Source organism: Bufo gargarizans, chromosome 2, assembly GCF_014858855.1.
Source record: "Bufo gargarizans isolate SCDJY-AF-19 chromosome 2, ASM1485885v1, whole genome shotgun sequence".
Classification (NCBI taxonomy): Eukaryota; Metazoa; Chordata; class Amphibia; order Anura; family Bufonidae; genus Bufo; species Bufo gargarizans.
Window position 1 is genome coordinate 342516951 of NC_058081.1, and position 12852 is coordinate 342529802.

The following is a 12852-nucleotide window of genomic DNA, read 5'->3' on the forward strand; positions in this document are numbered from 1 at the left end:
CATATTTCTGTTCCGCCCAAAAAAATAGAACATGTCCTATTACTGTCTGCCCTACGGACAAGGATAGTACTGTTCTATCAGGGGCCAGCTGTTCTGCAAAATAGGGAATGTACATGGGCGTCATCTGTATTTTTTGCGGATTGCAAAATACATACGGTCGTGTGCATGAGGCCTACATGTGATGCAGATCTACCATGGCCCCTACGGCAGCAGCAGTACTCAGAGTCCAGAAAGGTTCTTTATACAAGTGATAGGAAGAAATTCTAGTGAACTCTATGAAACCCATTGTAGAAAGAAGGGTGGTCCGGGTCTGAAACCAGCTATAGGGCACGTCCGGTCTGCAGCATGACTGCACTGTGTGGACATGCCCTCAGGTGGGGAAACACATACCTTCGTGAGAAGAGATGAATGGAAATGGGGAAGGTAACGTAATGGCTTTCATACATGTATGTGATGAATAGGTCGTGTATTTATTACTTGTCACTTTCCAGCTGGCATTTGCCCTCAGTGCTGGAGGTAGGGTGCCAGGCTGTTGCACACCCTCAGTAGCAGTGTGGTACCACAACATGGACACTGGAGGGTCAGGCCTGCATCATCACCGCACACCCACAAGTTAGAGAAATACAGCAGCCTGGCGCTAGAAAACTACACTTCCCAGCACGTCCTGCTTCCACACGGAACCCGTACAAATAGCGGGGGGGTGTTCCTGGCCTGGGTTGTGACCGGCCAATCCCAGCATGCCGCACAGCCCGCGACACACGCTAACGATACCGGCGACACTGCGCCGAGCTCTGGTGACAGCACCCGCCTGCTGACCGCGGTACCCGCTAGAGGTGCAGGCTGACAGAAGCCCAGCCGCCCGCCCCGTCTATGGTGTAAGATGGTTTGTTCCGCACTAGGGACCAGGGCAGCCGATTCGTCTGTGGGGGACACTGATACGACCACGGCTTGTCTCTCCTCCCGCAGCATCACCTTTGCGCTTCAGAAGGCAGGCCGGGACTAAGTAGCTAATATACTGAGCGCGCTCGGCACAGGGTACTAAGGTTTCCATAGCTTTTGTACCTTGCTGTGCCGTTCACTGACCCGGCCGTTCTCCCTATAAAAGTGGTTCGGTCCAGACGGTATTTAAGGGCTCTGCAGGGCCGCTGGTGGCTCACAAGCTGCTCTGGGTCGTTGGGAGGGTCGTTATTGGGGGCAGGTAACGGCAGAGCAGGTGGGGGCGGCGGAGACAAGGTGAAGGGGAGGCGGGCTGACGTGGGAGGCCTCGGCGATGCGAACGATGTAGAATGCGGCCCGGGGAAGGCGCCGGCCAGGCCATCTCCTGAGGAGGGAGATAAACAAGCCTTTAACTCTTCACGCTCCAGAGCAAGCGCTGCAGTCACTGGGGGGCCTGTCATTGCTGCCCTCAGCACCGCATCCTATTCCTGCACAGGCAGAAGATGTCACTGGGCAGACAGGCCGGCACCGCATTGGTTTGGAGGTGGTGAGAGCTGCTCTACCCCCATCCTCCCTCAGATCCTGCATCCCCCATGTCACGATACTAGCACATCAATCTGGAGATGCGTCTGCAGGCCGCACAGATGAGACCCTCCGGGGTGCATGCGATCTGTGTATGTGTGCCCATTGAGAGAACATCCTAGACGTGGTGTGCAGTAGGGCCCAGAGCCCTGGCATAAGGTCAGCGTGTCTGCATTATTTACTCTTCCAATAGATGCCACCCTGCCAACCTTCTCCATATTGCATGATTACAACCCAGTGCTCTGCAGGCCTTCCTCTCACCAAGACCACCTGACAGTGTAGGTAGATGGTTTGTTATGGTCACTAGGCCCCGAGATGATAGTGGAGCCATCAGATCCATCACTATGGGAGTAGTTGTTGTAGCTCTGTCCTGCTCTGCCCAGAGGAATGACTGTGTGTCTGTTTAATGCAGGATGGAATGATGGGGTCTAACTGATTCTCAGCTTGTTGGGCCCAGTGAAGACTGGCACTGAGGTTGCCATCATGTCCTATACTTGTTACTGAGAAGACCAGTGAGAAGCCTGACCTAAGCATCATGATCTCCATGATTACAGAACAATTACAAAAACAAAGTCTGGAGGACCTGAAATGCAAATCTTTCAGTATAAGTCTGGTAAGGCCTTGTGTGTCCTGTTGTGTTCATCTGGTTCATGTCAGGGGAGCTCTATGGTGGTGGTAGTCGGACAACGCCAGTTGGTGGGGTTGTATAGGACTCCCATGAAAGAGTCATGTTCATTGACTTCTCAATGGCCCAGTTGTCGCAGGCTTCTGTGTGAATATCCTAAAGTGATGTCACGTTGCCCTCCTTCATTACTACACTATTTATGCCATGTGCCCTTATGTCACTTGTTTCTGTATTTCTGACCAACAGGTGGCCCTCAAATAAGCTGAGGGGTCCCTGATATAGGCTTTGAAAAGTCATTGTCCTATGGCATCTAAATGCAGATTTGCTCAGTATTTTGCCTCAATATGTGTGTACTAGAAACAGGTAAATTTTCCCTTTTTAAGATGCTCTTCTGGTTTTGAAGTAAAGGCTATGAATGCTTTCAGGAGCATTTGTGTATGATTTCATTATAAGATAAAAATCATGTTTTCAATTAGTCTTTATAAAAAAAAATAAAAAAAATTTCAACCGTTTTTGTCCTACAGGGTTGTGGTTACAGCCACGTCTAGTCCTTATCTCTGAATTCCTGACGACTCATAAGCACTCATTTGAAGGCTACAGACAACTTTGGGGCAATGTTTTATGATTTAATTATTCTCTTTTTGGGCTAAAAAGCATTTTTTCAAGTGGTCTTTGTTAAAAGAGTTCTTCAAGATTTTGATACTGATGACATCATCAGGACAGGTAATCAGTATCTGATCGGTGGGGGTCTGACACCCGCAACCCCTGCCGATCAGCTGTATGGAGAGAAGGCGTACCCTGCGTGTGTGTGCCGTCTCCCTTCTCTCTTCCTGCTCACTATATCTATCTATCTATATCAGGTGTCGGACCCCTCCCAATCAGCTGTTTTGAGAAGGCACTGGCACTCCTGTGAGCATCGCGGCCTTCTCCATGCTCACCAAGCAGAGCGCCGTACATTTTATAGTGGCTGTGCTTGGTATCGTGCTCAGCCCCCTTCCCTTCTATGGGGTTGAGTGTGATATCAAGCACAGCCACTATACAATGTACGACGCTCTGTTTGGTAAGCACGGAGAAGGCTGCGGCGCTCACTGGAGTGCCGGTGCCTTCTCAAAACAGCTGACTGGCAGGGGTCACGGTTGTCGGACCCACACCGATCAGATACTGATGACTTTATCCTGAGAATTGGTCATCATTTTTCAAACTGATCAGAATATCAAGGGTAAGGAATCACATGCACCACCAGCTGATGGGACTGAGAAGTGATACTCTGCATACAGACTGCTTTGTATCAAAAACATCTGAACATAAAAAATAAAAAAAACAATTAATATGATTTTTAGCCCACCTCTCGTCTGCCGGTTGACTATAAACGTCCGGGAGGTGGATCTCTATCTCTGGACGTTTCTAAGTGTCCATTCAGAGATGGCAGCTGCACGCTAATCGTGCAGCTGCAGATCGGGTTGCCCACTGTCAGTGACAGCAGGGCAACCCTTAGAGAAGGCAGGGACAGTGCCCAGGTGTCCCTGCCTTTTAGATCGCTGTATACACAGATCAGGAAGCGTCATGTGACCTCCGAGGCAGAGTGCAGGAGCTGTCGGGTCTTCTACAGACCTCGACCAGCCCTGCACTGAGGCTGTATAGCGTTGTATAGTGCTGTACAGCCTCTCTGGGGGGGGGGGGGGGGGTGTATGTCCCCTGTAACTGGGGCTATTATGTCAGCCCCAGTTACAGGAGGAATCAAAAGTGAAAAAAAAGTGCAGTTAAATGTCCCCCAGAGGACTTGTATGACCTTATGGGGGACGCAAAGTGTAAAATGAAAAAAAGGTTTCACATGTAAAATAAAAAAATTCCCCAAGTAAGGAGTTTTTTTTTTATAAATATATATTTTAATAGAAAATAAAAATAGACATATTTGGTATTGCCGCGTCCGTGATCCACCCAGTCCTATAAACACCATAAAAAATAAATAAATTATAAACTGTGTAAAAAAAAAAAGCAATTTTTGTCACCTTGCATCACAAAAAGTGCACCAAGCGATCAAAAAGGCATATGCCTCCAAAAATAGAACTAATCAAACTGTCATCTCATCCCGCAAAAAATGAGACTCTAAGACAATCGGTCAAAAAAATAAATAAAAACTGGCTCTTAGACTATGGAGACACTAAAACATAATTATTTTGGGTTTCAAAAATGCTATTATTGTGTAGAACTTAAATAAGAAAAGGTATACATACTAGGCATCGCCACGTCCGTAACAATCTGCTCTATAAAAATGTCACATGACCTAAGCCCTCAGGTGAACGCTGTAAAAAATTTTTATAAATAAAACAACCTATTTTTTGGGGTCACATTGCCCCATAAAGTGTTATAATGAACAAAAAATCATATGTACCCAAAAATGGTACGAATAAAAATGTCAACTCTTCCTGCAAAAACTGGCAGAAAAATAAAAAAAATATGGCGTTCAGAAGATGTAGACACAAAAACATATATTAAAAAAAAAAAATGCTTTATTATGTAAAACTGAAACAAAGTAGACATATTTGATATCATTGCATCTGTAACAACCTCCTCTATAAAAATAGCGCATGATCTAACCTGTAAGATGAATGTTGTAAAAAATAAATAAAATGGTGCTAAAACAGCCATTTTTTTGGGTTACCTTGCCTCACAAAAAAGTAATATAGAGCAGTTAAAAATCATATGTACCCCAAAATAGAACAAGTAAAAGGTGAACAAAGTTTATAAAATCAGATTTGAATACCTTGAGGGGTGTAGTTTATGCAATGGGTCATTTTTGGGTGGTTTCTATTATGTAAGCCTCACAAAGTGACTTCAGAACTGAACTAGTCCTTTAAAAAGTGGGTTTTGGCAATTTTCTTAAACATGTTAAGAATTGCTTCTAAACTTCTAAGCCTTTTAATGTCCTAAAAAAATAAAATGACATTTCCAAAATGATGCAAACATAAAGTTGACATATGGGGTAGGGCTGCAGCTAACGATTATTTGAATAATCGATTAGTTGCCGATTAATTTCTACGATTAATCGATTAATCGGGAAAAACGACAAAATTACAAAACAGAGGTTTATATGATCTTACTTGAAAAATTATGTTCAAAGGCCATATTAAAACAAATTGTGGACGACACTTATGGGGGATCTGTGGACGACACTTATGGGGGATCTGTGGACGACACTTATGGGGGATCTGTGGACGACACTTATGGGGGATCTGTGGACGACACTTATGGGGGATCTGTGGACGACACTTATGGGGGATCTGTGGACGACACTATTATGGGGGATCTGTGGACGACACTATTATGGGGGATCTGTGGACGACACTTATGGGGGATCTGTGGACGACACTTATGGGGGATCTGTGGACGACACTTATGGGGGATCTGTGGACGACATTTATGGGGGGATCTGTGGACGACATTTATGGGGGGATCTGTGGACGACACTTATGGGGGGATCTGTGGACGACACTTATGGGGGGATCTGTGGACGACACTTATGGGGGGGGATCTGTGGACGACACTTATGGGGGGGGATCTGTGGACGACACTTATGGGGGGGGATCTGTGGACGACACTTATGGGGGGGATCTGTGGACGACACTTATGGGGGGGATCTGTGGACGACACTTATGGGGGGATCTGTGGACGACACTTATGGGGGATCTGTGGACGACACTTATGGGGGATCTGTGGACGACACTTATGGGGGATCTGTGGACGACACTTATGGGGGATCTGTGGACGACACTTATGGGGGGATCTGTGGACGACACTTATGGGGGGATCTGTGGACGACACTTATGGGGGATCTGTGGACGGCGTTTATGGGGGATCTGTGGACGACACTATTATGGGGGATCTGTGGACGGCGTTTATGGGGGATCTGTGGACGGCGTTTATGGGGGATCTGTGGACGGCGTTTATGGGGGATCTGTGGACGGCGTTTATGGGGGATCTGTGGACGGCGTTTATGGGGGATCTGTGGACGACACTTATGGGGGATCTGTGGACGACACTATTATGGGGGATCTGTGGACGGCGTAGTTATGGAGAGGGGGATATGTGCACTGTTATGGGCATAACAGTGCACAGATCCCTTTCCTCATAACAGTGCACAGACCCCCCTTCCCATAGCAGTGCCATACACAGACCCCCCCTCCTCCCCATAGCAGTGCTATACACAGATCCTCCCCCCTCCCCATAGCAGTGCTATACACAGACCCCCCTTCCCCCTAACAGCCCCGGCGCTTGCATCTTTATTTTACCTTTTTACAATGACGCTCCCGCTCCTGTAACAGCCAGGCAGAGCGGACGGCGGCGTAACGTCACTCAATCACGTGACGCGCCTGCTCCGCCCACTTCATGAATGAAGGAGGCGGAGCAGGCGCGTCACGTGATTGAGTGACGTTACGCCGCCGTCCGCTCTGCCTGGCTGTTACAGGAGCGGGAGCGTCATTGTAAAAAGGTAAAATAAAGATGCAGCGCCCGCCCGCCCGCCCGCCCGAATAGCAACGAATCGGCGATTATTCGATAACTGGATTCGTCGACAACGAATCCAGTTATCGAATATAATCGATTACATCGATTAATCGTTGCAGCCCTAATATGGGGAATGTTAAGTAATAAATATTGTATGAGGTATCCCTTTCCGTTTTAAAAGCAGAGAAATAGAAATTTTGAAAATTGCTAATTTTTTTAACTTTTTGGTAAATATATATATTTTTTCATAAATAAGTGTGAAATATATTGACTCAAATTTATGACTGTCATGAAGTACAATATGTCACGAGAAAACAATCTCTGAATGGCTGGGATAAGTAAGTGTTCCAAAGTTATTACTACATAAAGTGACACGTCAGAGTTGCAAAATTTGGCTGGTCAGGAAGGGGGCAAATGGCCTGGATGTGAAGTGGTTAAACCATATTGTTATAATAGCCATCGGAATAACAACAGGACGGCTCATTGTGAAACTGAAAGCAAGATACTCTGCAGATAGGCCGAACCATAATCCTGTAGGACAAAAACTAACATTTTTAACAAAGACCAATTAAAAATGATTTTTAGCCCAAAATGAGTAAAATGCAATTGTAAACATGCCCTCAATGATGTGCATAGCCTTTAAATACAGATGCAAAATACTGGCCAAATCTGCACTGTGTGAAACTGGCCTTGTACTGCTTTTCGTATCTATAATTTGTACTGATGTGCTTTATATATGTGTATTTTGTGAAAATGTTTGCAGTCCATGACAAGAAGAGATAAGGCAACTTCATCTGTGAAATACTTGATATTGGGTGAAAATAAGAATATAGCAGGACAACTCTAGAAGGCTATGGAGTGTTATAAAGTAGTCTTGTAATGCAGGCTGATGCATTGGCAAGGGGCAGTTTCTTTGTTCACATCTGGCCATTAAAGGGCATCTGTCAGCAGATTTGTGCCTATGACACTGACTGACCTGCAACATGTGCACCTGGCAGCTGAAGGCATCTGTGTTGGTCCCATCTTCATATTTGCCAGTATTGCTGGAAAAAAAGAAATTATAATATATGTAAATGAGCATCTAGGAGCAACGAGGGCGTTGCTGTTACACCTAGAGGCTCTGCTCTCTCTGAAACTGCTGCGCCCTCTGCACTTTGTTTGACTGGGTCAGGAACGATGACATTTACACTGCCTGTCCTGTCAATCAAATTCAAGAGGGCACAGCAGTTGCAGAGAGAGCTGAGCCTCTAGGTGTAATGGCGACACCCCCGTTGCTCCTACAGGCTCATTTGCATATATTAAAACATCATTTTTCTCAGCAATGCTGGCACATATGAAGATGGAACCAACACAGATGTCTTCAGCTGCCAAGTGCACATGTAACAGACCAGCCAGTGTCATAGGGACAAATCTGGTCACAGATGCCCGGACAAAATATTGCAGCATAAAGGCAATTTTGTCCGATAAAGTGTTGGATCCCATGACAGAAACCAAATGGACCTCATATAGTCAAAGGGGTCCATCCAACATTGTTAATGTCTGTCATACAATCTGACACTTGTTATTTTTGATTTATAGGGATTTTCCGAGATTTTGATACTGATGACTAGTGTTGAGCGAACTTGTATTTCAAGTTCGGCGTACAAGGTTCAGGTTATCTAAGAATTCTGTTATGGATTCCGCTACCACAGACAATAAGTTATGGTCCGTGGTAGCGGAATCCATAACGGAATTCTTAGATAACCCGAACTTGAAATACAAGTTTGCTCAACACGGCTGATGACCTATCCTCTGGAAAAGTCATCAGTACCTGATTGGTGGGAGTCCGACACCCGGGTCCCCACCGATCAGCTGTTTGAGGAGGCACTGGCGCTCCTATGAGCACTGTGGCCTTCTCACAGCTTTTCTTAGGCCAGTGAGGACGCGTTCATCTCTCACGTGGCCTAGGAGCAGCTCGGCCCCATAGAAGTGAATAGGGCTGAGTGCAATACCAAACACAGCTGCTATACAATGTACAGGACTGTGCTTGGCATCGACTGAGAAGGCCACGGCGCTCGCAGGAGTGCCGGTGCCTCCTCAAACAGCTGATCAGCGGAGGTCCTGGCTGTCAGACTCCCACCAATCAGATTCTGATGTATATGAAATCTTGGAAAAACCTTTTACTTTGCTCTCATTACTGATGCAGAAGTGAACTATAGCATTATATAACTGCAGTGGTTTCATCCTGTCTTACCACCCAGAACTGCCTTCATAGTTCTGCTAGTTACACTCGGGAATAGGCTCCCGAGTGGCCTGGTTGATTTCTTACATCAGATTGCAGTTTCTTGCCTGGTGTAAAGTCTACACTTCCAGGAATGTCAATCATTGGAGAAAGTTCTGTGTACATGTTACAACAGCAAGGAATGCCTGGAGATCTCAGCTCTGAGGCCTGCAGTATTCAGTGCAGCTCTGGGCTAAAATACAGGCAGGAACCCATGACTGGTTATGTGATGTACTTTATCTATGAAGTTAGGCCCTTACATATCCCATTCCGAAGAACCACTCTCCCGTATGTCTTTTTAGATCAAGGAGGATTTGATCGTGGCACAAGTGAGAGAAGAAGCGCTCCCTAAGAAAATGGGGTGCTGTGATTTGATCCTCCATTTGATCTGAATGGAATGGGAGAATGGATCTCCAGAACACGATGTGCAAGGTGCCTGACACTACTTTTTTCTGTAAATAATTTCTGTGTGTAAAATGATGGGGATATGCACTTTAAGGGGTTTCCCCATAAACTTCTGCTGCTTATCCAAATGATATGGGGGGGGGGTCATGCATCCACACTATCACTACATTCACACAGGGGGCTTTGGGTGCCTTATACTTGTTATGGGGGGGCCCCAGCGATTATGCACAGTGAGAAATGCAGCTTATGGGAAGACCCCCTTACATAGTACAGTTCATTTAAACATCTCAACCCAGTAAAGTTTTTCCAAAACTGCTCGGGATAGGTCATCAATATCAGATCGGTGGGGGACCGACACCCAGCACCCCCACCGATTAGCTGAATGAAGGGAAGGTGTGCCGTCCCCCTTCTCTCTTCCTGCTTGCCATAGACATAGCAACGAGCAGGAAGAGAGAAGGGAGACTGCACTGTGCACGCCTTACCTTCACACAGCTGATTGGTGGGCATGCTGGGTGTCGGACCCCCACCGATCTGATATTGATGACCTATACTGAGGAGATGTCATCAATATTAAAAGCCCTGAGTACACCTTTAATATGGATCAGGGGGGAAAGGGAAGTCCGAACTCTGGGATGTCCCGTGATCCTGAGAACAAGTCCTCTGAATGGAGGGGTATGGCAGTGCCCCATTCACTTCTGTGGTATGATGGCGCGCTGTCTAAAGGCCCCATTACACTTATTGATTATCAGACAATTGTCAGGAGGGAAGCATTCTTTCCTAACAATCGCCTGCTCGTCAGTGAGGGAGACCTCTGCATTTACATGCAGCGATCTCCACAGTACAGGGAGGAGCGATCACTAATGTCATCACTCGTCACCATACAGAATCATTGTTTGCTGGCAGCAGAGACTGTTTAGACTGCACAATCTACTGTCCGCAAACGATTTAGGTGACCGCACAAACAATTCTATTATCTGATGAATGAGCATTTCGCTTGGTACTTACTCAGAAGAATCTGGCTGATTCTCGCCCCCAGTGTAAAGGTGCCTTAACTCAGTCCCATAAAATGAATGGAGTTGTGGATTGGCATGAACAGAGGACTCCTTGTTCTCTCTCCTGCAGATTGGTGACAGACATTTTTTTATGGCATAACCCCTTTAAAAGGAATCTTTAATGTTGAGGGTGTTCAGCATGACCAGTTCCCCTTTTAGGCTGCGTTCACACGGGCAGTAGGTGAACGCATTGCACCTGCACTGAATCCTGACCCATTCATTTCAATGGGGCTGTGCACATTTTTTTTCATGCATCACTTCTGCAATGCTTTAAAATCGCAGCATGTTCTATATTCTGCGTTTTTCACGCAGCCCTGGCCCCATAGAAGTGAATGGGGCTGCGTAATAACGCATTGCATCTGCAAGTAAGTGCAGATGCAATGCGTTTTTCACTGATGGTTGCTAGGAGATGTTGTTTGTAAACCTTTAGTTTTTTATCACGCGCGTGAAAAACGCATCAAAACGCATTGCACCCGCGCGGAAAAAACTGAACAACTAAACGCAATTGCAGCCAAAACTGACTGAACTTGCTTGCAAAATGGTGCGAGTTTAACTGAACGCACCCTGAACGCATCCGGACCAAATCTGTCACGCTCGTGTGAACTCAGCCTTAAGGCTGGGTTCACACCTGAGCGTTTCTCAAACGCGCGTTTTTTGTAATAGTAAACGCGCGTCAAAACGCCCCAAAGAAGCTCAAGTACTTGATTATGCGTCAGGCGTTTTACAGCGCGATCGTACGCGCTGTAAAACGCCCAGGTGAGAACCATTCCCATAGGGAAGCATTGGTTTTCATGTGTTGAGCGTTTTACAGCGCGTTTGAACGCGCTGTAAAACGCTCAGGTGTGAACCCAGCCTAAAGGGTTTGTCTGGTTTCCTATATTGATGACCTATCCTCAGCTGTTTGAAGAGACCACAGTGCTCGTATGAGAGCCGCCTTCTCTTCGCTGTTTACCTGCTTGCTGTAGATATTGCAGTGGCAAGCGGTGTAATTACAGCTCATTCACTCCAATGGGACGGAGTGTAACTACAACTGCTCCTTCACATTGAAGTGAATGGGACAGCTGTAATTACAATGGTTGCCGCTGTAATGTCGACAGCGAGTAAGTAACAGTGAAGAGAAGGCAGCACTTGCACGAGCACTGCATTCTCTTCATACAGCTAATAGGTTAGCAGTATATCCGGAGCATAGGTCATCAATTTAGGAAACTGGACAACCCCTTTAAATGATGTGAAACTGTTTCCAACAGAAAAAAAGTCATGATCAGATCATGTTTAAGCCCATACAGTGTTAGAAATATTAATCACCAAGTTTTGACATCATAATGAGTTTGTCGATCCTTTGATTGTTTTGGTGCGGTATACCAACATCTCGGCATGAAGTAGAAATGGTGTTGAAAACCAACCTAATCTTATTGTCACAATAATTTCTTACACTCATTGACAAAAAAACAAAAAAAAAAAAAACTCACCAAGGAGTTGTTGGAATGAAATGAAACGTTCTATGTGTGACTGTAATGATGAGATATGTAAGTGATTACAATATGAGGGAAAGAAGATTATTGGGGAAACCTGTACAATATAAAGGAGGCTCTAGTACCCACATGGGCCACTTCGGGCCTGGACACAAGATGAGATATGGTTGGGCATGGAGGCATACAGCGGCACATTTGCCCATAGATGTTACAACAGGGCCTGTAGCTCCTGCACACTCATAGGTTGCCGAAGCTGGTGTCCCAGCTGGTCCCATACATGCTCAATTTGTGATAAATCTTGCAACTGGGCAGGTTAAGGAGGTGTTGTAATCTGGAGGAGACATTCGTGGGAAATCCTTGCTGTGTGTGGAGGAGCATTATCCTGCTGAAAAATGCCAGTTGGAAGTCCTACAATGTGAGGCAATACATGTGGCTGCAGGATGTCCTGCACATATCGCTGGGTTGTTGGTGTCCATTTTATCACTACTAGAGGTGACCGACTTCCAAATGCGATGGCTCCCCAGATCATCACAGCAAAGGCACGATTAAAGCGCTCACCAAGAGGCCTCCATACTTGAACCCAACTGAACAAACAGAACCTGATTTAATTACTAAAGACGACACAGTTCCAATCTGTAGCAGCCTTCTTCACGATACCACTGCAAACGAAAGTTACGGTGGCTGGTTGTCAATTGCAGAAAACTAGAAATGGTCCAGGCAGAGACAGAAGTGCGTAATAAAGCTGCTGCCTGTGTCTTAATGGTGGACAAACAAAACTGTGGGAGCTGCTTGTTCTTTATCAGTGGATCAGATATCCTGTCTACTGGTGTGCGTGTAACTACTGCTCTCAACACCTCCTAACAGTTTTATCAGAATACTCTACATGTTGGGCAATTCATCAAAATAACCATCCTTCTCAGTCATTTGCTTCCCCTCACAAAAGGGGAAAAATGTCTTTGAGTGCATCGTAAAGGCATGTCCAACAGTCAATGATCACTACCCACAAGTAGCCTCTGC

General features: G+C 45.9%; 1 protein-coding gene across 2 annotated transcripts in view; it reads left to right on the forward strand.

Annotated features, from left to right (window-relative positions):
- Positions 1–344: 344 nt before the first annotated feature.
- FAM53C (family with sequence similarity 53 member C) overlaps positions 345–12852 on the forward strand; it is a 29015-nt gene continuing 16507 nt past the window's right edge. The window contains exons 1-2 of one of the 2 annotated variants that reach the window (XM_044277369.1): positions 345–423; positions 1931–2131. In XM_044277369.1, coding sequence (XP_044133304.1) covers positions 2054–2131 — 78 coding nt within the window. In that variant the 5' untranslated portion in view covers positions 345–423; positions 1931–2053. Of the gene's footprint in view, positions 424–781; positions 876–1930; positions 2132–12852 lie in introns of those variants that run through there. The other variant, XM_044277370.1, reaches the window with a different exon arrangement.